The sequence below is a fragment of the Ursus americanus genome, chromosome 26, assembly GCF_024610735.1.
Source record: "Ursus americanus isolate L20-20 chromosome 26, mUrsAme1.1.p, whole genome shotgun sequence".
Taxonomy (NCBI): Eukaryota; Metazoa; Chordata; class Mammalia; order Carnivora; family Ursidae; genus Ursus; species Ursus americanus.
The window spans coordinates 40,771,821-40,796,394 of NC_142152.1; the positions used below are offsets into that span (position 1 = coordinate 40,771,821).

General features: G+C 49.1%; 1 protein-coding gene across 3 annotated transcripts in view; it reads left to right on the forward strand.

The window, feature by feature from the left end:
* The window catches only part of EML1 (EMAP like 1), a 176,380-nt gene that overhangs the window by 135,511 nt on the left and 16,295 nt on the right, over positions 1–24,574 (forward strand). For 2 of the 3 annotated variants that reach the window (XM_045775381.2, XM_045775383.2), the window contains exons 5-17: positions 4,329–4,357; positions 5,307–5,363; positions 7,913–8,042; positions 11,356–11,505; positions 12,286–12,355; positions 14,223–14,333; positions 15,178–15,273; positions 16,890–17,024; positions 17,704–17,803; positions 18,843–18,997; positions 20,961–21,086; positions 21,333–21,464; positions 24,084–24,151. In XM_045775381.2, the coding sequence (XP_045631337.2) occupies positions 4,329–4,357; positions 5,307–5,363; positions 7,913–8,042; positions 11,356–11,505; positions 12,286–12,355; positions 14,223–14,333; positions 15,178–15,273; positions 16,890–17,024; positions 17,704–17,803; positions 18,843–18,997; positions 20,961–21,086; positions 21,333–21,464; positions 24,084–24,151 (1,359 nt within the window). The remainder of the gene's footprint in view (positions 1–4,328; positions 4,358–5,306; positions 5,364–7,912; positions 8,043–11,355; positions 11,506–12,285; positions 12,356–14,222; positions 14,334–15,177; positions 15,274–16,889; positions 17,025–17,703; positions 17,804–18,842; positions 18,998–20,960; positions 21,087–21,332; positions 21,465–24,083; positions 24,152–24,574) is intronic. The other variant, XM_045775385.2, reaches the window with a different exon arrangement.

Genomic DNA, 24,574 nt, shown 5'->3' on the forward strand with positions numbered 1-24,574 from the left:
TGCCGTGGGCCAAGGTGCATGTTAGCAGATGGAAAGACAAACAGCCACTAGGAGAGTCCACAATGAATGTTATTGGGGGCAGGAGCTTCTCCTTGGCTCGGCTGTTGGATTTTCTCCCGCTGCTGGTCTGGCGAAGGTTCTCGGCGGCCTCGCATCCTCCGTGAGTCCCCAGGTACTGCTCCTAGCTTCTAGAGTCCGTGAGATAGTCTGCTGAGCCAACCGCTCCGGGAAACACACAGCCGAACTCTTTCAGCAAATCTTCCTCCTGCCGAAGCAGAGCAGTGAAACCTTCCTCGACTGCAACGCTGGGCATGTGGGGGGATGGGCCACTGCCTAGCGCAGAATAGCCAAGAAGAGAGGGTCTGCTCACCGGACAGGAGACCCTTTCTCTCCACCAGGCTCACGTCTCTCGTGGGCTTCAGGGGCGGGTGGGGGACATCTGTGTCAGCCTCGCCCTGGGACTGAGTGAAGCCTCGCTGTGGTCCTGGTGTTCAGTCAGCCCCCCCGCCCCCCCCCCCCGGAGCCACACGTGCATTTCAACAGCGACAGGTCATCAGAGACCAATCACACAACACTGGACAGGCGATCTCCTCCCGCACCAAGCGAACTTGCAGCCCAGGCGACAGCCTCGGGTTCCGAGGGTCCACTCCCAATCTGTCGACGGCGAGTTTTGGCAAGGACAGGTGTTCAGCGTGCTGCTCCCATGAATGGATTCTGACTGGGGTCCGCAGCGTCTTTGATCTTGGATCACTGTTGTCATCGCACCTGTGGGGTGGCCGCTCTGTTACTAGTTGGGAAGGTTCACTGTCGCTTCGTGGGTTTGTACTTACAAGGCTTGCACACAGGAGTGGGACGTGGGACTCCCTCTTCCTGGCACTCCGGTGCTGTTTAGGAAGGCTGCTGGTGCGCAGACAGGAGTAACGGGTTCGCAAGTAAATAGAGTATATTTTTCTATAAAAATGTAGCTTTCTGAAACGATGAAACACGGCAATAGTATCCTTTCTAAATATAATAGACCCAAAACGTGGTATAGTTCAGAGCAAAATTTAAGAACTCTGAGCACGCTGGTGCCTCTCTCTGTGGCTGTCAATTGTTACCCTCACACTGCCGTTTCTAGTGTTTTATTTTTTATTGATTTATTTTTAAAGATTTTATTTATTTATTTGACAGAGAGAGAGAGAGACAGCGAAAGAGAGAACACAAGCGGGGGGGAAGCTGGAGAGGGAGAAGCAGGCTCCCCACTGAGCAGGGAGCCCAACACGGGGCTCGATCCCAGGACCCCAGGATCGTGACCTGAACCAGAGGCAGATTCCTCACTGACTGAGCCAGCCAGGCGCCCTCATTTCTAGTGTTTTAATAGAGATCTTTGGTTGTTCCTCTAATGTTACAAGCTCAGCCTCAAAAGTCCACGGGCCTCCCTATATTTAGAATTCAAACTGCCCTACGGATCTCTCTTTCTGAGAAGAACGTAGTTGAGAATTGCTCTTTTCAGTCTCCAGGAAAGGTCCTGAGTTGCTTGTTCCTGTGTTCGTGGCTTTTGTGTCTCTCTACTTCTGTGATCAAAGTCATGATGGAAAAATGGCGTTGGTGTCCTCTGATTCCCTGTCATTATGTTCCTATAACCAGTAGGCTTGCTCTGCAGTCTTCCGTTTCAGCTTAACCCCGCGTGTCCTCACCCTGCCTGTGAATCTAACAATATGTGGAAGTCACAGGTAAGACTTGTGCTTCGACTCAGACGATCACTGGCATGTCGCTCCCGCTCCGGCAGGGAGCACAAGCCGGTGATCTGCGAAAACATGGCTATTTTAAACCCACCCTGGAGCTGAGGTCACAGAGTAATAAGGCTGAACGAAAATCCACGAAGTGACAAGCCTGTCTTAGGAGAGACAGGCCCACGGCTGCGTTTATCTTGGGCAGAGTGACAGGAGAGGAGCCTTCCTGGGTGCACGTCGGAAGAAAGCAGCCGAAAGCTCACGGGATAATTAAGCTGAGCGTGGACTGGCAGGGTCATCTGGAAGTCTTGGGAGCCCCCGGCACAGGGGAATCCTCACACACACACACACACACACACTCCTACCCTTCTGCAGACTTTCAGTGAGCTCGTGACAGGTGACAGATCGGGAGCAGGTCAGCAGTGAGGAGGGACACCCTCTCTCGGGCACGGGCACGCCGGCCTGCTGTCATCCGAGGGCGGAACAGGGGAACCAGGAGCTTGCGCAGGTGCTGGGCAGGAGCCGGCCCCCCTCCAGGAGGGACGGGAGAGCCGAGGGAACCCCCCACACCCCGGTTACAGGCAGGGAGCCCAGCAGTGAGCAAAGCAGAGGTCCCCGCCCTCTGTAGGCACTGACCTGCAGCTGCGGGAACACGGCATGAGAGGATTTGGCTCAGCGGGGCCAGGGAGAGAACTTCTGCTGGCTGGGGCACGGGGTTTGTCGGGGGCAGGGCCGGGGGAGGTTGCAGAGTGGAGCGGCAGAGAGGTCCCCTGGGAAGTGGCTCAAAGCACAGACAATGCGGGGGCCGTGGGACCTGTGTACAGGAGGAGGGGAAGCTAGGGCAGACGCCTGGCACAGGAGCTCCGGGTGCAAGCGAGGGCCACCAGGGACAGGGCAGCTAGACTCAGTGACTAGGGGACAGTAACGGGAGACGTGGACAGAAAAAGAGAGTTGTCAGGAAAAGTGGCATTAAGGCCTTAGAGGCCAGTGTAAGACTTAGACTGTCACATTAAAGATTGGACCATGCTTTCCGAGTAGTTTCCAGTGACCAAAGGTCAGAATCATGCAACGGATCCAACTATTTAAAGCACATTTGAGCAGAATGCCCAGCACTTCTAAAGCATCAGCCCAGAGTTCCCCTCCCCCCACCCGCACCCCGGTACTGCATAAAATTATCTGGGAATGAAGGACGTTGATAATATTATTTGTTAGATTGTGAGGTTACAGCTCATTCTTTTTCTTTTTAGGACGTTATTTATTTGAGAGCGAGGGGGTGGGGGAGGGGCAGCGGGAGAGAGAGAATCCCAAGCAGACTGTGCTGAGCTTGGAGCCTGATGCGGGGCTCGATCCCACAACCTTGAGATCATGACCTGAGCTGAAATCAAGTGTTGGTTGCCCAATTGACTGAGCCTCCCAGGCGCCCCAGGTTACGGCTAATTCTTACTAGTGGTGTTTCTCAATATATTTCAAGAAAAATAGAGGAGAGGGGTGCCTGGGTGACGCAGTCGTTAAGCCTCTGCCTTCGGCTCAGGGCGTGATCCCAGCGTTCTGGGATCGAGCCCCGCATCAGGCTCCTCTGCTGGGAGCCTGCTTCTTCCTTTCCCACTCCCCCTGCTTGTGTTCCCTCTCTCGCTGGCTGTCCCTCTCTGTCAAATAAATAAATAAAATCTTTTTTAAAAAAAGAAAGAAAAAGAGGAGGAAAGTAATATTAGGACTATATGTGCTCAGGTACTTTTTAAAAAATGTGCACACACACAAATCTGTGTGCTTCCGTAGGCTCCCTTGGGGGTGGCTTTCATCTACGTAGCCTGTCTTGTCCCGTGTCTGCAAGCGAGAGGCCAGTCAGGAAGCAGGCTGGTACAGGGGAACACGGTGCGGACACTGGAGTCTCGCAGATTCGGGGTCAAGCACTGGGTCTGTGCTTGAACAGGACACTTGTTGCCCTGCCTGGGATCCCTCCCCGGGTCTGGCAGGCAGGTGGTAACCTGTCCCCGCAGGTGCTTGTGGTGGGAAGTAGCAGCACGCCCGCCTGCCCCTAGGGATGAGCCTAGCCCTTCAGTGGCGGGACCTTGAATGCTTTGGGGGTTTGGTTTCCCAGGTGCAGTCAGGGGGTGGTCTCAGCCTGGCAGAAATCCGCAGGAGGGTCCCCACAGCACTGATGAGACGGCTGCACCCCCGATATTCCTTATTGTTGCCCTCTTCTTCTTACAGAGGCCACCCGTCGAGGAGCTAGGCTCTAAGAGTCCTTACCCGGAAGACTCGGTGTCAGGAATGTGCTGGTTTGAGATAAATTCTTTGAGTCTATCAGAGGAGCATGGGGAAGAAGAGCAAACCCTCACACATTTAGACACAGCCATTCCCATCTTGGAGAAGCACCTTTTTCCTCCTAGACCCTTCTTTGCTCTTGTAAAAAAGCTCGGTTGTGGCGATAAAGCTAGGATTACGACGATCCCTTGCACCTGCTTTTAGACATTCTCCTTTACTCGTGTTCCTTTCTACAGTTGCATGGTTTTGTTTTTCTCATTAACGAGCATTGTCCATGCGGCCTCAGGGTGACTGGCCTCCACCCCCCCCCCAAGCCTCCCTTTCAACCTTGTCTCTCTTTTATCTCCACAGCAAACCCAAGGAGCCCGTCTTCAGCGCAGGTAAGTCTGATTTCATCTCTATGCGGGTGCCCCTCACTCACCTCAGGACTCAAGGGACAAATAAGTAGCTTGTCACCGGCGGTGTCCACGTGGCAGGGCTGACGGGCTGAGTGCCAGCAGCCTTCCCCCCTGGGCGCCGGGGCTCAGACCAGAGACCGGCCGTAAGATGGTCACAAAGACTGGACCCCTTACTCACCCCCTTTAAACCTGATTTAAGACGCACCAATAAGGAGGGAGAGTCAAATGCCACCACGTAAACAGAAGCAGGGCTTCCAGGTGAAAACCCTGTGTCGCCTCTGTTACCCCGCCCCGCGGGCCTTCCAGCGCAACATCCGCATCTCTCCGAAACGGAAGCTTCTGATGCATTAAGTTATAACTTTGTCTAAAAGTAGCTTTTTTTTCTCTCTTTCTGCCTTTGATTTCCTAAACTGCAAACTAATAGTTCATATGTACCTTTCCATATACCTTTTCTTTTTTTAACACATTTTATAATAAGATAGATGCTATTTTTAGGATATTAACCTGATTTAAAAGCGCATTTAAAATGCAAAATCATTGACAAGGTATGGCGTCAGTTCAATACAGTCATTTAATTTTAACTTTTCCAGTTTTTTTCCCTTCAGTTCAGAATTGAAACCTCTTTAAAAGTCAGCGTTCTGTATTTATCAGCATGTGCTTTAGTATCCATCTCATTTTCAGGAAGCATGAGATCACGCGCTGAAAATGTAGTTGCCCTAAGCCGGCGGAGCCAGGCCTTGAGCGCACTGGTCCGAACCCCTGCACCGAAGGCAGGTTGTCCTGCTGGGGGCGGGGCGGCCGCTCCGACTGAGAGCTAGCTGCTCCCCAGCGAGAGCTGCTCCCCAGCGAGGGCTGCTCCCCCAACGAGGGCTGCTCCCCAGCAAGCGGGCAGGCTGGTCCCTCTTGCAGTTCTTGCCATCTCTTTATCTAGCGCTTCTGTCCCTGTCTCCGAAATCACAAGGGAAACGCCGGGTGACACACTGCAAAGGTAGGCGGCATTTCTGAAACCTCATAGCTCTCTGAGCAAAGCTGCTACCCAGGCTGCAGAAACTTTTTTCATACAGGCAAGCAGATAATCTCCTCGTATGAAAATGTTTTTGGCACACGAGCCACTCCAACTTATTTTAAGTTAAAAGCATTCCTACGCTTTTACTTGGATGGGTTTTAATAAGTAGCTTATACATTCGATCTGGCTTGATTATTGGCTGATTGCAGGAACTTTGAAAACTCCGTATAAACCTTAAGAGAGCTATAGGGCAGCCCTGAATGTCCCACTGCTTGACCTGGTGTCCTGCACCGCTGCTGGCCTCTCCCTCTGCGCCTTCGAGTTGGCAGGTGTGAGCTGTTGTCCTAACATGCCTGGAAAATACTCTTGCTTTCCCTTGCTGCATTTTGATTTTATTTTTTTGAATTTTTAAAAAGATTTATTAGAGAGAGAAGGGGGGGGCAGAGGGAGAGAATCTCCAGCAGACTCCCCGCTGAGTGCGGAGCCCGACGCGGGGCTCGATCCCACGACCCTGAGGTCATGACCTGAGCCAAAACCAAGAGTCGGACGCTTCACCGACCGTGCCACCCAGATGCCCCTGCATTTTGATTTTAAATGTAGAATGTCTCAATTACCAGTGCAAAACAGTGCCAAGGCAAAACCCCGGGGCTTTTTTGTCTAGGTCAGTGATTTAGAATTGTGCTAAGTAAGCGTCCGTTGTAAGGCTTTAACCAGCACACAACTGTAACAGACTCCGTATTTCATGCGCACTGAGTTGTACAGCACGGAGGGCTCTGCCGTGCTGCGGAGACGGCCTGACAGCCTCTTTACTATCCACCCACGTTCTGTGCCTCCTCTCGCACAAAGAGAATGGACGCAACCACATGCCCTCTAGCTCCGGGCTCGCGCGTGCCTGCTTTCTTTTCCCTTCTGTCGTCTGCTGGGGGCTCCTGAGTCCTGCAGGTGTGGCGGCCACGCAGCCCCATGAGCTCAGATTTGGGTGAGGGATGAAGCAAGGGAAGAGGTTTTGGGTGAGGACGAGAGCAAGGGCAGAGGCCCAGAGCTGGGTGCGAGAGACACATCTGGCCAGACAGGTGGATGCAGGCAGGTGCTTGCAGCAGGGAGGTTACAGAGGGGAGAGCAGGCAGGGAGCCAGACGTTTAGGTCCAGCAGGTAAGACAGCGGGCAAAGGATTTTACGTGGAGGAAGGACGTGGTGAAATCCCCTTTGGGCCTTGATGGGTTTGGCAGCAGAATGTAAAATGCCCCAGGGGAGCAATAAGAGAGCCTGGGGTGCCAGACCTGCGGTGGCCAGTCCCAGCGGATCTGGGGAGGACAGAGCCTGGTGGCAGCATCCTCACGGGAGGGTCCACGGAACACAGCGCCTGGCACACTGCCTGTCTCCAGGATGAGCACGTGGGGGTTCTTATTCTCTAGTCAGACTTACCATGCAGAGTGGAGCGTGCATCACACGCATGCATGCGAGACCGGAAATGCACGCGCACGGTAACACAAAACCGCCCTCTTCATTTGGAGGTGATGTTGCATGTGGCGTTGTGTGAAGATCCTTAGGAACAAGACTTACAACACTAACCTGTAAATGTGGTGCTTCTGGCAGTGTAATTACTCCATGACTTCTTCTCACAAGTTTCCTCTCTGCGGATGATTTTTCTGTTGAGTTCTGTGCTGCTGTGGCTAGTTCCAAACCGCCCGATTTAACTGCCGCGAATTCACAAGGAACTCACCAGACGTTTTCTCTGGTCTTATTGTCTCCTGAAAGCCAGCAGAAAACCCCAACTTATTTCTTGTTAAAACTACACTTGTCCCATGTCGATGTATCACTGGGTTTTCCTCTTGCCCCATAATTTCTCGAAACACCAGAAGTTATTTTATTATAAAAATGTTTGTTCTAGAAGGTCCTATTTCACAATGCCGCTCTCTAACGGGTCTTTTGTTCTTTTATTTTCTTTCTAGCTTTTCCTTGAGACCTTTCCTTCTTGCGTGCACCCTAGCATGTACTTTTGCCGATTTTGTGTTCTTTACACTTGAAAAATGTGTCCAACATAAAAGATGCATAAAGTTATATTTTTACATTACGATACAACAAACCAATTTCAATATTGAAAGAAATCTTATGAATTTTGATACTGAAATTGTATATACACTGAAATCAATAAAAAAAATTTAGTGGATTTCTTGTGTTAGTTGTAATTTTTTGAGGTGGCGTTTTCCCCCCTCCTGATGATAAAGAAAATGTAAGCACCAAATCTCTCATGGAAAAATATTGGAATCGAGTTTTTCCCTGCCTTTTATAGTTTCTCATATGTTTCATATACTTAAGTAAGCAGCATGTCAAACGTAAACAGGGTAAAAACTTTCGTTTTAAACTGTTTAACGTTATGTTTCAGTTCTTTTCCCCCAACACGTTAATTAGAAATCACACGAAGGGTAAAATTTCCCCCTTTTATGTTAAAAGGCTAAAGAAAAGATAACATTTGTTTTCAGCTACACTGGCACTGAGGTGTCTTACTGATCTCTTTGTTCTTTTTGTAGAAGAAGGATACGTAAAAATGTTTCTTCGTGGACGCCCTGTTACCATGTACATGCCCAAAGATCAAGTGGACTCTTATAATTTGGAAGCAAAAGTAGAACTACCAACCAAGAGACTGAAGCTGGAATGGGTGTATCCTTTATCCACTGACTGGACCTGTTGCAAAGTTTAAGTTGTTTCATGCCCTGAGCTTAAAGTTTAACTGTGGGAATTCAAAAAACTTAAGGTCCCTTAAGCTTTTATTTATTTATTTATTTATTTATTTATTTATTTATTTATTTATTTATTTACTTATTTTGTAGAGGGGGTGGGGGAGGGGCAGAGGGAGAGAGAGAATCTCCAGCAGACTCCCCGCTGAGTGCAGAGCCTGACGCAGGGGTCCATCCCATGACCTGAGCTTAAACCAGGAGTCAGACACAACCACTGAGCCACCCAGGCACAACCAAGTTCTCTCAAGCTTTTTAAAAAAAACACCAAAGTATTCTATTCTCACTTTAAAAAAAATCAATTTAACAGAAGGGGCCACATGTGAGCACCCAGTACGGTGGTGTCCTGGCAGAGGAGGGGCTCCGTGAGGCCTGCCGATCGTGCAGGACGCTGACTTACCAGGCCTCCTGCTCTGTTACGTACTCCTTACTTTCCCGAAAAGAAAATATTCACAGGCTGGACGGGTTTTGTTTGTTTGATTTTGTTTTTGTTTTTGTTTTTGTTTTTGTTTTTGTTTTTTTAGAGAGTCATGGGCAAATGCATCACTTTCTGGCCTGAATTTTAATCTTTCCGACAGAACAAATGTGGTTAAAAACTAATAGAAAAGCAAGCTTACTGAAAATCGCAAAGGGGTAGAGTTTAGGATTCTAATGAAATTGAAAGAACTGATTATTTTTAACAGTAGCTGTTGCCGGCTTAGTCAGCTCTGCGGGCAGATGGAAAAGCCTGGAGCTCTACCTGCTTACCTGGGAACGGTGGAAAGGCAAGGGGACACCAAACTCACACACTTCGGAAAGTGAGACTATCAGAAATTGAACCAAACTGTGCTGGCAGGAGGTTCTTACACCCAGAGAGTGGGGGACACCCTGGAAGGAAGGACAGGCATCCCCCCTCAAACCAAGTGGGAGCTGGGCCCCCCTTGGGAGAGTAATTGAAGGAGTAACATCAGGAATACCCCAGTACTGAATGAAGGGAGTCCAGTGAAGGCGTAAAGAAAATCGACATGTAGCCTAGATAGAATGCTACTTTAAGAAAAATAAAAAGCCCCCCCTCCTCCCGCCACAGTCGGAGCCACAGAAATCCCAGTCCGCCCTAGGACTAGTGCTCTTGAGATGAAGCTGTTGTGGCCTTCATACTTCAAGGTCTGGAAAAGTCGATGAGCTCCAGGGAGAAAACCCCTGAAACACAAAGAAACAGAGCCTATGAAAAGGGGTGAATGAACTGTCGGGTTTTTTTTTTTTATTTTTACTTTATTTTTCCTTATTTAATTTTACTTTATTTTATTTTGTTCTGTTTATTTTGCTTTAAAGCAAGCCTGCAGAGGCCACCTTCCAGTCCGTGCAGATTTTAAGACAAAGAACAAAAATCCTTTCTTCACTCTCAAACAAATTTTTATTGAGTACCAGTTTGATATCAGGCCCCGAATATAAATTCTAAGAAGTTGGTTTAAATCAATGCTGCTGTCATTTCAGTTGGAAGAATTGCTATTTGAAATGATAGTATCATATTCTTTGGGAATATATTTTTTACATTTTCAGACTCAGATGTCATAAGCATTTGCGTGTGTCTGTTTCGGCACATGTAATCGAAGTGATTCACTTCTTCTTTAAGTCAATAACGGTTTACATTTGAGGTTCAATCATAGCTGGAAAACATTCAGAACACATTTTTTTCAGCCTACTCTCTATTCATATTTTTAGGATGTAAAATGGTGGGATTTACTTCAAATAAATGAGACTTCTGTTAGATTAGTTTTTCACATCTAAGTTCAAGTGATGTGTTGCTCCCAAAATAGTTTGTAGGGTTTGAAAGTACACATGTCAAGGTCTTAGCAGAGGTCATTATCTCCAAGGAGGTGGGGATGCTTGTGGCAAGGAGGATCGAAGTTTCTTAGCCTTGACGTATGTATGTGGGAGGGTTGTTTGCACCTTTTACAAGTACTTTTATAATGTAAGAAAAAATATAAATAAAGGATTTAGCTCCTAGATAACAATAAAAAATAAGATTGACTCAATAACTGAGGTCGATACAAGTCAGTTACCAGTATCTTAAAATTTATTTTTAAATACTGTAAAATAAGGAATGTTAGAGTTCCGAGGTCTTTTTGGAATAGTCCTTTTGACCTCACCGTGCTCGGTAGTTGGGACAATGTAGTCACCTCGCATTTTCAGATCTATTTTGTATTTCACACGAACTGCAAATCCCACAGCCTGTCATAGGGATTTGATTCATTTCCCAGCCGTGATTCTAGAACCAGAGCCAGTCCTCTGGTGAAGCCACAGTGTAGTGGTGATGTCAGTCCCCAAGTTGGACGATGGTGGGATGGGATAGGCAGCTGGGAGATGGCAGCCTGCTCCCCCACCTTCTCTCCTATTCCTGGAGTCAAGCCGTCTCCTGCAACAGACGGACACTCAAGCGGGAAGGAGAATGAATGCACTATAGACCTCGAGATACTGAAGTAGACCTGAGCAGGTGGTACGATAACTAGAGGAAAGAGAAAACAAATTTTGGAGCAAAATATTCCAGCATTCTTGTGAAGTGTCAAAATACAGTTCCCAGGTGATTTTAATTCTAGAGTCAAGCTGGTTAGGTAGTGGGCCTTTCAGGAAACCAGCTTGGCAAAAAAAAAAATTTTTTTTTTAAGATTTTACTTTTAAGTAATCTCTACACCCAACATGGGGCTCGAACTCACAGCCCCAAAACTGAGAGCCACACGCTCCACTGACTGAGCCAGCCAGGTGGCCCTTGGCAACACTTAAAGGCAGACTAGTTGTGAAGAAGACAGGCATCCACAGAAAATCCAAACAGTTCAACAAAGAAATTTGGGCCTGGCTGTGGCTCCCAAGGTCTATGATTGTTTGGCTCAATTCAAAATAGTTCGCTTTCTGGTAACTTCACAAATGTCCACTGTGGTTATTTTCAGTAAATAAAATAATAAGTTATATTTTTGATCCAGCTGAAAAATTCAGCTTTCAAAATATAATACGTAATTTCTACAAACAAAGCCCCATCTTATAAAAATATGTATTCCCCTCAACTCAATGACCATTTCCACCTCTATTGCCTGCCTTTTGAGAGTCCCACGTATTCGGCACTGAGTATTCACGATTTCACGTTATTGAACCAAGAGAAATTGATGGGAAGAGTCTTACGGAATTGTGTTATCTGTCCCTGTTGAATAGAGCTGATGTGTTGTCAGCTCTTGAAGGAAATCAGGTTTCTCTTGACACACACAAAGCTATGGCTACCGGGGTCGCGACTGCCGGAACAACCTGTACTTGCTTCCGACGGGGGAGACGGTGTACTTCATTGCGTCCGTGGTGGTGCTGTACAACGTGGAGGAGCAGCTCCAGAGGCATTACACCGGCCACAATGACGACGTGAAGTGGTGAGCCCTCACTCTCATGCAGATAGCGTCACAGGAAAGACGCCCGAGCTGAGATAGAACTAAAGAGAAGAGAAGAGATGGGAGAGAACTGGGTCTTTTGGAAAAGCTCTTCTTCATATTCTGCGTTGTCATAGCTAGTGGTTAGCTAGTTACCTAGCTCTCAGACACTAGAGACTAGTTTAGTTTCCATCCGTATAACATGTAATCGTAACTAACCGTATCACCCAAACCAACACTTCCCATAGATCCCCGTTTGGAGGCCTTCTTAGCACAGATGCTAATAACTTCCGATTTGAGTTCTGGTTTTTTAATAAAAATGTTCATGCTTATGGCTGGGTTTGCTGTAATTCTTTCATTTTTAATTCATTCATAATTCACCTATAGGTTTTGACAGGGAGTTTATGTATCTCAGAAGGACGGGTGGTTGAATAGGTGGTTTTTCCTATTTCTATTTATCCTAGATCCCTGGTCAATTATGAAAATCCTGTTGGAAAAAGATGATATTTTTGCTGTTTAACATACTTAACAAAGATTGTTGTAGGAGACTTGGTATTTTCCAAGCAATGGATGCTTTCTCCTTGAGTTTGGAAATTCTCGAGAAAGGATGGAATGAAATAGGGACTAATTGTCCAAGGTTGTTGAGGTGCTCAGGGAGTTTGTCATGAGAAGTCAGGCACCATATCATTCTCATATTTAAATTTTGACTAGATTATATGTGGCCAAGAGAAAAGTAAAGCTTATCTTTAAAGAGTGGCTGTCTTAAAAATATCCTTTTTTTAGCCTAGCGGTTCACCCTGACAGGATCACAATAGCGACGGGACAAGTCGCAGGCACATCTAAGGATGGAAAAGTGAGTTGAATTACCTTTTCATATTTTTATAATGAGCTGTTAACTCGATTTCATCTTCTGGAAACATTTCACTGATGAATAAGCCTACCAGTTAAAGTATCTGAATGCTTCTTAATCCCTCATTAGAATCTTTTATTGCAAAAATTTTTTTTTAATTTTATTTTTTATTTGTTAGAGAGAGAGATAGAGAACAAGCTGGGGCAGGGACAGAGGGAGGAGCAGACTCCCCGCTGAGCAGGGAGCCCGACACAGGACTCGGTCCCTGGATCCTGGGATCATGACCTGAGCCAAAGGCAGACACTTAACTAACTGAGCCACCTAGGCACCCCCCGAAAAATTTTTAAAAAAAATAAACTTTATTGCAGATTTTCTTACAGTGATCTTCAAAATGCTTCAAACGTGCCTTAATTTCAGCCAGTCTTTAAATAGAATTGTTCTTGCTGAAGAATTCAGCAATTCTTAAGATACTTACACACATGATAATACAGTACCTTGTGTTCCTATATTCATGACGTCACCCCAGAGCCCTCAAAGGCTGCAGGAGAGTTTGGACACAAGTTTTATAAGCACATCAGTAAGACTTTAACTTGAATTTTAAGGAAGCAGAGAAGGAACTAGGGGACGCTAACAAGCAGAGAACAACGTGAAACTGTCTTCTGTCCGCAGTCTGTGGTCCTTGCCACGTCTTATCCTAAACTCCCTGCAGCTTTTTTGATATCTACTTTGTATGGCTTATTCTTGCACTGAATATGAAGCGAACCTCATTACACAGAGCACGTCCATTTTTACCAGCATGTTTTCTTCCCGATAACATGAATGCTGCCATTTTTCAGAAAATATTTTAATAACATCAAATTTTGATTATTAACTTTATGCTCTTTCCCATTAAAATTCTACACTGAAGAAGTTAACAGGAAGGACAGAAATCAGCTTACAATTATGTAAATACACATAAATGGAATAGGGTCTTCATCTTTTTTTTTTAATGTTATGGCTTTTAAGTCTTTGAAATCAGTAGCATACCATGTGTTCCTCCCTCTAGTGGATTAAAAGGGTATTTCAGTTTCTGGCATTGAAATTGAATCAGAAATTTGGAGCCAGGGAAGATGGGATGGCTCTCCGAGCCAGTCCTTCAGTTCAAGTGCAGAGAGACGCAGAGGCCATCTGACCGTCTGCAGACACGCAACTACTCAGAGCAAGCCCAGCCTGGAGCCTGGCTCACCTCACCCCACTCTGTCCCCGTGGGTTAATGCTAGTCCTTTCCCAGTCCACCTGCTGATCGTTCTAGGACGCTTTCTTCTATTGAGGGAGAGAAGAATTAGGACCATTCACTTTGGAACACAAGTGAGAGGGTTCTGAACTAATGGTAAAAACTCTAAATTTCGTCTGTGCATAATCGATTGCCCGTTTTGCTCCTGTGAGACACAAGAATGTCAAACTCTCAGTACTATTTGGTGGTGACCGTCTTGCTGAGTTTAGATGTATTTACGCCTTAGTGACAGTACAGATTTTATAAGAACAGCCCTTGCGTGAAATTCCACTTTCCTTGTCATTTTTCATTTTTAAAATTCGGACGCCCCTAGATGCCCAAGGGAGCTCATCAGTTCCTGTGGTACAGTTATGAAGAATTGGCTATTCGAGATGTAAAACCCGGTGGACCTCCCCTGAAGTGACGCTGGCCGCAGGGGCCATGATCTTCTGCAGCCGTTGGGAGTGTTTCCTTGAGGCCAAAAGGCACAGTCTTCAAATGCAGGAAAAGACCTTGCATTTTGACAAAACTGAAGTAGTCTTGTAGCTTCGAGGTAAAGATAAATCTGTATGCCCGTCCCCCGTCGGTGATTCTTTCTCTGCATTTCCTTCTAAACAGCAACTGCCCCCACATGTGCGCATCTGGGACTCCGTGACACTGAATACACTGCACGTCCTCGGAGTCGGGTTTTTTGACCGAGCTGTCACCTGTATCGCGTTCTCGAAATCTGTAAGTGCGAGCCCCGTGGGTACTGGAGCCCTGGTTCGCAGGGAGGAGAGAAGCCGCTCAAGGTTGAGGAGGGAGGCAGTTAACGCGCTCGCAGGCTGCCTGGGTGCATGCGCGGATCTGCAGGCTGGACGGCATCCTGCTCCCTAGGTCCCCTCATTCAGAGGCCACACGTGTCCCCTCGGGGCCACACACGTGATGGAAGGAGGCCCAGCAGCGCTGTCGTCGTGTTCCTCTAGACGGTTTTGCCCGCTCTGACCTTGGATGTCGCCTACCCGTTAGTAGACGGCTCCAGCGTGTCTCTGCCGTCCCTACACGGGCTGCCTGTCCGTTCCAGCAGTCGGAGGGGCCTCGTGGTCTCCCAGATCTTCCTCAGGATGTGCCCATTCAACAGATCCACCCTATAAACCACTGTTCCAGAAACTTATGTCCACACGCGCTTGCACGTGTGCACATCGGAACCCCACGTGCCTCAGCCGCAGGGCCTTTGCTCCCTGCACTGCCTCCCAGACACCCTGCCCCCCGCCAGTCCCAGACGTGCGCCGTGCGCGCTGCGGGTACTGGCTCCTCCAGGAGGGGGCGCTGCAGCCCCTTTGGAGGCTGGTCTTAATAGACCCGAAGGGGCGGGGCGGCCCCCGACCCTTCTCTGCGCTCCTGTCCCTTCCTCACCCCACTCTCCACCGCTGTCCCGGAGTGGCCGGGGAAGCAGGTCTCAAAAGCAATGCGTACACATTCTTTAGCCAAAACGGACTCTATTAAAAGGAAAATTAATGCTCATTGTTAATCACTTTTAACCTATTTTATTCTCAAATGTAGTCTTCCTGGGAATACCTTTTTCTCCCCCCAGAATGGAGGAAGCAACCTGTGTGCGGTAGATGACTCCAACGACCATGTGCTGTCTGTGTGGGACTGGCAGAAGGAGGAGCGGCTGGCGGACGTGAAGGTCTCTCTCCAAGCCCGATGCGGGGCTCCGTTGTCATGTCCCCCGGTGGAGCCTTCTCCTTAGCTGCCTCCCAGGCCCGGGTCCCACTTCTCGGTGGGCCACAGGCTCCCCATTTCCCGTGCGGCCCTCGGGCCTGACACCAGCACCCAAGAATCCCGAGCCCGCCCATCTCAGCTCCCAGGGTGCGGTGCCACGTCCCGGCAGGGTCTCTCCCCCTCTTCATGACACCTGTAAGGTTTCCTTCTTCCTCGTTTTACAGCCCCTCCCCTTCTGATCCACTCCCTTGTTCCCGTTCCCGGCTGCTTTGTTTCATCCCACAAATGTGTGCTCGCGCAGTCGAGGGGCGCTGCAGGCATGGCGGTATGGGAGATGTGCCCCCCGCGCCACCAGAGAGGGGATGAGGAGGTGGGGACAGGTCAGGAGCAGTGAGGGAGAGGTCAGCACGGCCAGCATGGGGCTTGTCCAAAGCTGAGTGGCCTCGGCAAAGGTGGCAAAGGCGAGCAAGCCCCCCTGCCGGATCCCAGCCCCTCCCAGTGGACTCTTCCTGTAGGGGGTGCGCTCGGCTTCTCTTACCGCCTCCGAGCCATCTTGCGCGATAGGTCACCCAACTTTCCTTAAGCTTTCTTGTATTTTCTTCCTATGAAATCATGAATGGATCCCAGTTGTTACAGAATTGACTTCAGATTGCCCGTCCTGTCATCCATATACCTTAGATCACCTTACTTCCCGAACATTAGGGTTACCATCCATTGCCTTACCTTTTTCCCTTGAGTGTCTGTGATACAGGGTCCATATTCTAACCTGGCATGTTTCTTAACACCTGTTTACTAATATTCGGGTCAAGTATTTAAGTTCTTGCTAGGTTGCTGGGTTGAAAGTAATCAGAGGCAAATTTTTACCCAGGTTTAAGGCGTGTAACTGAATTTCAAGCAGAAGGAACAATCAGGGTCAGATTTATCCGACCAAAGTGCAGGTGCTGGAAATCCAGAGAACAGGGTCAGGGTGGTGCAGTGACACCCAAGAGCCAAATCCCTCACCCTGGAACCCCTGCCTAGTCACCAAACCACCGGCAGAGTCTGAGGAATTAAACCAGGAGGGAATCCCAGAGCAAACAAGACAGCCAAAGTCAGCCAGGAGTGATGGAGCTATATAAAATCCAGATTCCTGGGCCCCTCCTGAAGACTCCAGTGCCTAGATGGGGCTGAGGCCCGACCCATCTGCATTGTAACGCACGTTGGGTGATTCTGTTGTTCAGCCTCGGCCAGGAATCTGTGCTCGAGATGAGAGCAGATTCTTGGATTTTTAAGTTTCCACCCACCCCTTCAGCAAGAGTGTGCTTTGTGCCTGCTCCTGCTGGGGGCCCCACACACAGAGAGAGGAACCGTGGTCCCTGTCCTCAGGGCTGTGGTCCAGCGGGGGAGACAGACAGACAGACAAGGAGAGGTTATGGCACCTGACAAACAGAAGTTGACTGTTTGTGAAAGCTGAGTTCAGTGGGGAGAAAAATCAAGAGGCTTAGGGCTTAACCTGGATGAGTTATTTGTAGTTCAGTGCTGTTTATTTTCTGAAGTGTCTTAAGAGATTTGAGACATTTGATTCTCCCGTTTTGCTCAAAGTGTTCTAACGAAGCCGTGTTTGCTGCGGATTTCCACCCCACGGACGCTAATATAATAGTTACCTGTGGAAAATCACATCTCTACTTTTGGACATTAGAAGGAAGCTCCCTTATTAAGAAGCAAGGATTATTCGAGGTAACGTTAAATTGCATTTGTTTTATCTTCACTAGTGGCGCGTGTGGTCAGCTGGCTTCTGCGGGAGTTGTGAGGCCTTCCGCCGTCTGCGAAGTTGCTGTAATTGCAAATCAGGAAGTGCCTCTGGGGCTATAGTGATCAAGAGTATTCCCGGGGATCCTTAACAGAATCGGGAGCCCCTTGTGTCTCTGTGGGTAGCCTTGGTGATGCCGGCAAGGAAAGATGGAGCCGCATAGAGAGAAGTGCAGGGACAGTCACCCTGGGGGCCGGGCGCCCCCTCCCAAGTGTGGTCCTCGCAAAGAACAACCAAGAAGGCATGCGGCCTGGTGAGCACCAGGGACAGCGCCTCCTTCCCTGGGGGGCCTCGTGCCACTGCCCCGCGAGGCCCAGTTGGAGGACCGCTTTATTCCGGGGCCAGGGCCCTGTTCTGGAGGCTCTAGTCATGACCACACAGCCCGCCCCATAGCCCCTCTGACACCCTCCCCTGCTCCAACTGTAACTTCATAATTACCAGAAATTTCTCTATTTCAGAGCAGGTAGTCTCGTGGCCTAAGTTATAGAAGGGTAGCTAAAAATGAAAGTCATGCGCAGCTCGGGAGCACGGGGCCTCTAGGTCGTACGAATACAAGTAAGAGGAGGTCTTGACCTAATACGTCTGTGTATTCACAACATTCTGCAGAAGCAAGAAAAGCCAAAGTTTGTCCTCTGCGTGACTTTTTCTGAAAACGGTGACACCATTACCGGGGATTCCAGCGGCAACATCTTGGTGTGGGGAAAAGGTAACACAGGCTTGTCCCCAGAGCAAAAGATTGGGGGCGGATATTATACGCGGTTAAGGCGACTTCTCTAAGAGTTGTCTATGAGCACAATTAATAGAATTACAACTAAATCCCAAGTTTTATAGGTACATACATACATGGGTATGTGTGTAACTTGAAACCTTCAAACTAGAACAGAGGAAAACAAGAAAAGCCAAGAACTCTTCACTTTCTATCACTGCAGAAGGCTCCTTAAGCCCAAAATATTTTGATGGAATAGCTTTATTAGGAGATCTGTTAACACGTTATATGGTGAAGCTGTCAATGACTATTTATTTAGCTATAAAACACTTAAATAACTTTCCTGGTTCCCATGGCTTCCGGCAGACAGCTATTGAGAACTAATTCTGTGCGAGTCGGTGTGCTAGCCGCCGAGCGCACCGCTGATCCGAAGCTCCTGCCGTCAGGGAGCCCACAGCCCGGGAAAGAGGAGCCGCTACTCGGAAAACACCCATCGGTTCAATTCAGTGAGCGATTACGGCAGGAGGAAAGGAAAACACACCATCCCTGTCTTCACAGGGCTTCGAGTTTGGGTTGGGGGTGAAGGTGGAAACAGGCCCTGGATGTGAGTTCAGGGTAACGTGGTGACTTCTCTAGCGCCCCCACGTCTGCGGGGGCAGGTCCTTCCCACGTCGCTCCATTTCACCCTTAGCGGGATCCTGCGGGATAAGCAGGAGCCCCATTACCGACAAAAGGGAAACTGAGGTGTGGGGCAGTGAAGTCACTTGTCGAGGATGTGAACGCAAGCCCCTGTTTTTCAGCGCGTGTAGTCCCACCGTGATCTCCACCCTGGGCTTCCTGGGAGCGTGTTCTCCTGAATCATAACCCAGGGCACGCTTGCCTCGTGCTGCGTGAGCTTCTGGAAGTTGTGCCCTTTGTAGATTCTCACAGCAGAGGTGTCCTCACCGACAAGATCACATTGTAAAACTGAAGCGAAATGGGATGGACAGAGGCGAGCCTTTCGATAACGTCCTAAGGATGGTTTTCTTGGTGTGTTTAGGTACGAATCGGATAAGCTATGCTGTTCAAGGGGCCCACGAGGGCGGCATTTTTGCACTTTGTATGTTACGGGACGGCACGCTGGTGTCGGGAGGAGGGAAGGACCGCAAGCTCATTTCTTGGAATGGAAACTATCAGAAACTTCGTAAAACTGAGGTAAGACAGCAAGCAGCATGATCTAAATTCCTTTTTTTATTCAAAATTCATTTTGAACCTCCTAAAACTGTTACACTAACTAGTTTTCTTGTTAGTTTGAAATCTTTAACTTACTGTTTTGAAAATGGTTTAGATAAACTTTTATTAAAAGGGTAGCATTTTATTGAAATCATTGGAAGCGGTTTAACTACTAAAATGGACTTAGGTTTGTAAAGTTTTAGGTCGTAACATAATTTACATTTAGAGTATCTTTATCATAGAGCGATCTCACTTTGATTTATCGTTCAGTGCTTTCTTCCTGGGGCGCCCGGGTGGCTCAGTCCTTTGAGCGTCTGCCTTTGGCTCAGGGCGTGATCCCAGGGCCCGGGGATCGAGTCCAGCTTCAGACTCCCTGCTCAATGGGGAGTCTGCTTCTCCCTCTACCCCTCCGCCACCCCCTGCTCGTGCTCCCTCTATCTCTGTCTCTCAAATAAATGAATAAAATCTTTTAAATTAAAAAAAAAAAAGGGTCTTCTTTTTCCTCTTCAATTTCCAGGTGTGACTTTGGAGACATTACGACCTGGAACTAACATTTACTGAGCACTTACCTTGTACATGGCTGAGTGCCAACATGTTCTCTAAAGCCCTGTCTCCTTTTAGTATCTATTTTACCACCTCATTACCTGGCCGGCAGCCTTGCACACCGGCAGGAACCCAGGCAAGCAGCCTAATCGGCCTCGTACACGCTCACCGAACTTCCTCCCCCAGGCCCCGGAGAGTTAGGAGCAGACAGACATCAAGGCAGGCATCCGCGTGAAGGTGGACTGTCTTCATCCCCAGCATTGAGTTGACACGTTATGGAACTTCTCCAGCCTCTAAGTCAGATGTGTCCAGCACACACAACATGTCACGCCCTGTGACACGTTCAGTGGGAGAGCAGCGTGGCCCGGTGCTCTAGCTATATGACCTACGGTTCTGTTCATTGTCGCTCTTAATAAAGGAAGGCCTCTGGGGGAGCTTGGGAAATCGCTTCCCCTTTCATGGAGGTTTTAATCATGCTGCCATTCTTTAGCCTACGATTGGACCAGCGTTTGACTGAACGGGCACCTGTGTTAAATCATGACCGCGGCAGAAACTCCGAAGCCTCGTCCCGCTTCGTGGAACAGACGCATCATTTTTTAAGCCTCTTTACACTCCTCTTCCTTAGCATGAGTGATCTTCCCCTTTGCCGCAATCTGTGCCAACACACCGCACTGCAGGAGGGAGTTTGTAAGAGAGCCAGCGGCTTCTTCCCCTTCTAGACCTGGAGTGCCCGGAGTCGTCCAGCGGGGTCTAGCCGCAGTCTGTTCCTTTCGTAAAGGGCGACAACCCGTGTCTATCTTACCGCAGCAGATCGTTCTCGGCTGGAGTATTGGGAAATTCTTTGTCTTAAAATGTAGGTAATTCCTTATGCTTACCGACAAGAACAGAGGATTTCAACACTAAGTCACGCAGAGTTGCCAAAGAATTTACCATTTTAAGTTACGGTAAATTTTAGGGACGCTTCATATAGCTTGTTATTCTTCTCTCTGCTTTCCAAATTTTACCTGCTACTGCTGTCCAAAGCCACAAGAAGAAAAGAGTAAACTAACCAGTGTTATTTCTTCTTGTTTAATCCTATCAAGAAAAAGACACTTCATTTTTTATTGTTTACTCTTGCCGATTCTTTTAAGGTACATACATGTTTGGAGTTTAAAAGTCAGATGTGGGGTTTCGATCATTCATTCAACAAGTCCTGGCCGGGGACCTTTCTGTCTCTCCATGTGACCTGTATACATGTGTGTACGTGCGTGTGTGTGTGCATGGGTGCATGTGAGTGTGTATGTGAGAGAGAGAGGGAGGGAGGGGAAGGGAGAGAGGAGCTGTCATCATGATATATAAACACATATTTGGAATGGTGGAGCTAATATTTAAGGACATTTTCGATGCTTTCTTTTCAATGCAGATTCCAGAACAGTTTGGCCCCATCCGGACAGTGGCCGAGGGGAAGGGCGCCGTGATCTTGATAGGCACAACTAGAAACTTCGTTCTGCAGGGCACTCTGTCAGGGGATTTCACACCCATCACTCAGGTACGCTCCAGCCCAGCGGGCCCGCCAAGCGCTGTAATTTGGTGCAATATCAGGATATCAGAAAGCATTACAAAGAGGAGATGATTCTGGTGTCAGTTTTGGTTGCTGTCATGGCTTAGGTTGGGTGGGAAGGGAAACCGAGGAGGACAGTCAAAAGCATGCGGTTGCCGTGGACACCCCTCCCCCGAGACTCCGAGTGTCGACTGGAGTGTTTCAGAGACTGTCATCTGTCTTGGTCCTTTGCAGGGTCACACTGATGAGCTCTGGGGACTGGCCATCCACGCCTCAAAACCTCAGTTCTTGACCTGTGGGCATGACAGGCACGCCACTCTCTGGGACGCTGCTGGTCACCGGCCCGTCTGGGACAAAATGATAGAGGTAGACATGCACATTACACGGCGTTTTTCTTGTAAAAGTTCATCTGGAACACGTTCGTTTATGTTTTTGCGTGCAATCGATAGTGATAGAAAATTGTCCCAAAGTAAACGTCACCCAGTTTGCCGCTTTCGGTCGGCATTGCCTTAAACATTGCCTCATGTGGTCCCGTCCACGTCATCCTGAAGTTGGCTGGTGTTCGGGTCTCCCGAGCAGAGTTCCTTCACCGGCTCCCCTGCTCAGAAGCCCCTGTCCTGAGCCCGCACACCATTTACAGCGAACCTTCGGCGTGAGAATTTACGCGGGCGACGTAATTTATCTCTGCATTTGGAGTTTGACGCTGAGGCTTTAGTGTTCCAGTCGACACAGAAGGAGCTCAGATTGTGCATTGCCAGCGGGGACGTCCTTGTCCCACCTGCACGGAGCCCCCAGCTAGCGTCCTTACTGAGCACCGGGCGCTGGGCGCGTATGAGCCGTCATCCCGGCAGCAGCAGGGGCGCCGTGTTGCTGAATTCGAAACTGAGGCTTAGCCAAGTCAACTAACTTGCCGTGGTCACTAGATCAGCAAATGACAGCACCAGTGTCTACACCCAGCTCAGTCTGATTCCCCAACCCGTGGTCTTCCCCCACATGGTACTCGCTGAGTCCAAAGTATAGTATGTCCCGTGTAGCCTGTGCGCTTGATGACATGTCCTGTCCCGTGACAGGCGCAGCCCCTCTGTAGCCCCCCTCCTCCTCGCAGCCCCCACAGAGGCCCCGGCACTTCCTGGCACGCCGGATCTGCATTTCAGCCCTCTTGCCCTTTGCCTTTCGAGAAGGTCACTGAGGGCCTAGAACTGGCCGTCACAGTGAGCTGAGCACTGAAGCGACAAGGCCCCAGCTGGCTCGGAGGGAAGAGTGGGTGTGGCCCGGGCGGCAGGAGGGGCTGAAGAAGCGGTGTCCTGTGTTGGACCTGTCCCCCTGGGGGGGGTTGGAGAAACAGGTGGGGAGACACAGCAGGGGCAGTGGCATCGGGAGAGCGGCCTCCCCTGCTGCTGCTTGGCCACAGCCCCTCTGAGAGCAATCCCGGTGGCTCCATCCCCCTCCGCCTCCCCTGACTGGTCACCCCTCAGCCTGACAGGAGGGAAGGGGCTCAGAACCAGGCGCCTGAAGGAGCTGTGATTAAGTCCTCGCTCCTTCACCCACTGGCCATGTGGCTTTGGACAGGAAGCTCCCTGTGCCTCCGTGTCTTCATCTGGAAAATGTTAAGAGCCTGAATGAACTAATGACACAGTGAAGCTTCAGGGTGATCTCTCTGTGGCTCGGTGGCAGCCCTGAGCTGAGTCACAGCTCCCGCCTTGAAGAGAGCGTTGCTGAGAACAGAATCAGTACCTTTAAGTTCCTGGGGTCTTCTTTTTTGAGTTTATGCAGTAGCGTGTCAATGCCTCTCTCTATTTCCATTCCCACGGGTACTTCCTTCTCGGTCTCCCTGTCACCAGTCTCCTCTCACTTTGGGCCCTTCTGAGCAGTTCCTCCAAGTGACTTGTATTGAAAACACAGATTCAATCACGTCACACTTAATTTTTTTTTTTAAGATTTTATTATTGTTCAGTCATCTCTACACCCAGCATGGGGCTGGAACTGACAACGCTGAGATCAAGGGTCACACACTCCACTGCCTGAGCCAGCCGGGCGCCCCCGTCATGTCATACTCTTTATGGAAAGAAAAGAGTCCGTGTGGCTGTGTTCTTGTTTCCCAGCGATCTCAGCCCTGACAATGGCGGCACAGCCTACATTATTCGTGTCGTCCACACGCCTTCCATCCCAGCCGGACATTCCACCTTGTGACGCTCTCTCTACCTGCCATTCCTCAAGTATGCCCCACACTGGGTTGTTTCTACCTCTTTGATCACAATCTTGTTCCCTTCACACCTGATCTAAGAAAATACTGATTGGAGTGTCTGCTCCTGCCTTCACCACCCCTGATCTTTCCTGGACCGGGAGGCCCGATTCCAAGGGGCTCGGCACCAGGAAGCCTCCTCCCAGCCACCCCGTCGAACTTCGTCTAACTCTCCCTCTCCCGGGACTTGACAGCTTGCTTTTCCCTCTGTCGCCAATCCCATTCCACCTTGTGTCAGAGTTAGTGACGGACACGTTAGTAACGAACACTAGACCCAAACCTGAACATGCCTTACTCGTCTCGAGATCCTTCCAGGCCTGCCGAGTGTGCTCTGTGTGCCTAGGGGGCTCTCATCCAGTGTTAGTACTGGCATTGGGCACGGTGGTCCTATTTCCAGGGCATCAAGCACACCCTTCGACAGGCTGACCGTTCAGCATGGGGCTCAACCGAAGGGGCTCCCAAGACTGGGAGAAGAGCATTTACTCGTTGGTCTGTCCTCTGATTCCTGTAGGTATGAAAAGTAATTAAGACAGAAAGAGAAAAATCTCTAAAGGGATCAACATTTAGTATGATGGACACGTGACCTTCACCTGAGTAGGAAAACGTTTTCCTCTCTCGGAGAGAAAAGAGCCTTTTTGTTTAAATGGGGCCACGTAGCCCTTTGGAACAGCCATGCGTGTGTGTTTACTGCGGTAGTGCTGTGTCTGGCCATCAATTTTTACACTTCCTTTAAAATGTTTTAGGATCCAGCTCAGTCTTCTGGTTTTCATCCTTCAGGGTCTGTGGTTGCAGTTGGAACACTGACTGGGAGGTAAGTCGTGTCAGCAGGGCTCGTGCTTTCAGAGCGAGAGGTCTGTGTGTCCCCAGGGACAGGCGCGGGGTAGCTGCCCCTCTCAGCTTCTAGCCACTCACCAAGAATTAAGCCAGAACACAAAACTAGCATGGAAGACAGTGGCCCTTCGCTTTCGTGACGTGGGAAAATGTGACGAAAGACATAGACCCTTCTAGAAAAGCCGCCCCACCCGCCCACACACAGACGTGCACATACACACATACACACACGCGCACAGGCCTGCCTACGATTTTGGGGGATTCGTGGAGCTCCTCCAGCCCTGATCTGCAGCCTGTGGGAGGAGCCTCAGCTTTGGAATCGGGCGAGAAAGCATTTCAAAGCACCGAGATTTTAAAAATGCTTTTCTTGCTGCCTTTAGAAAATTCAGCAACTGCCCGGATC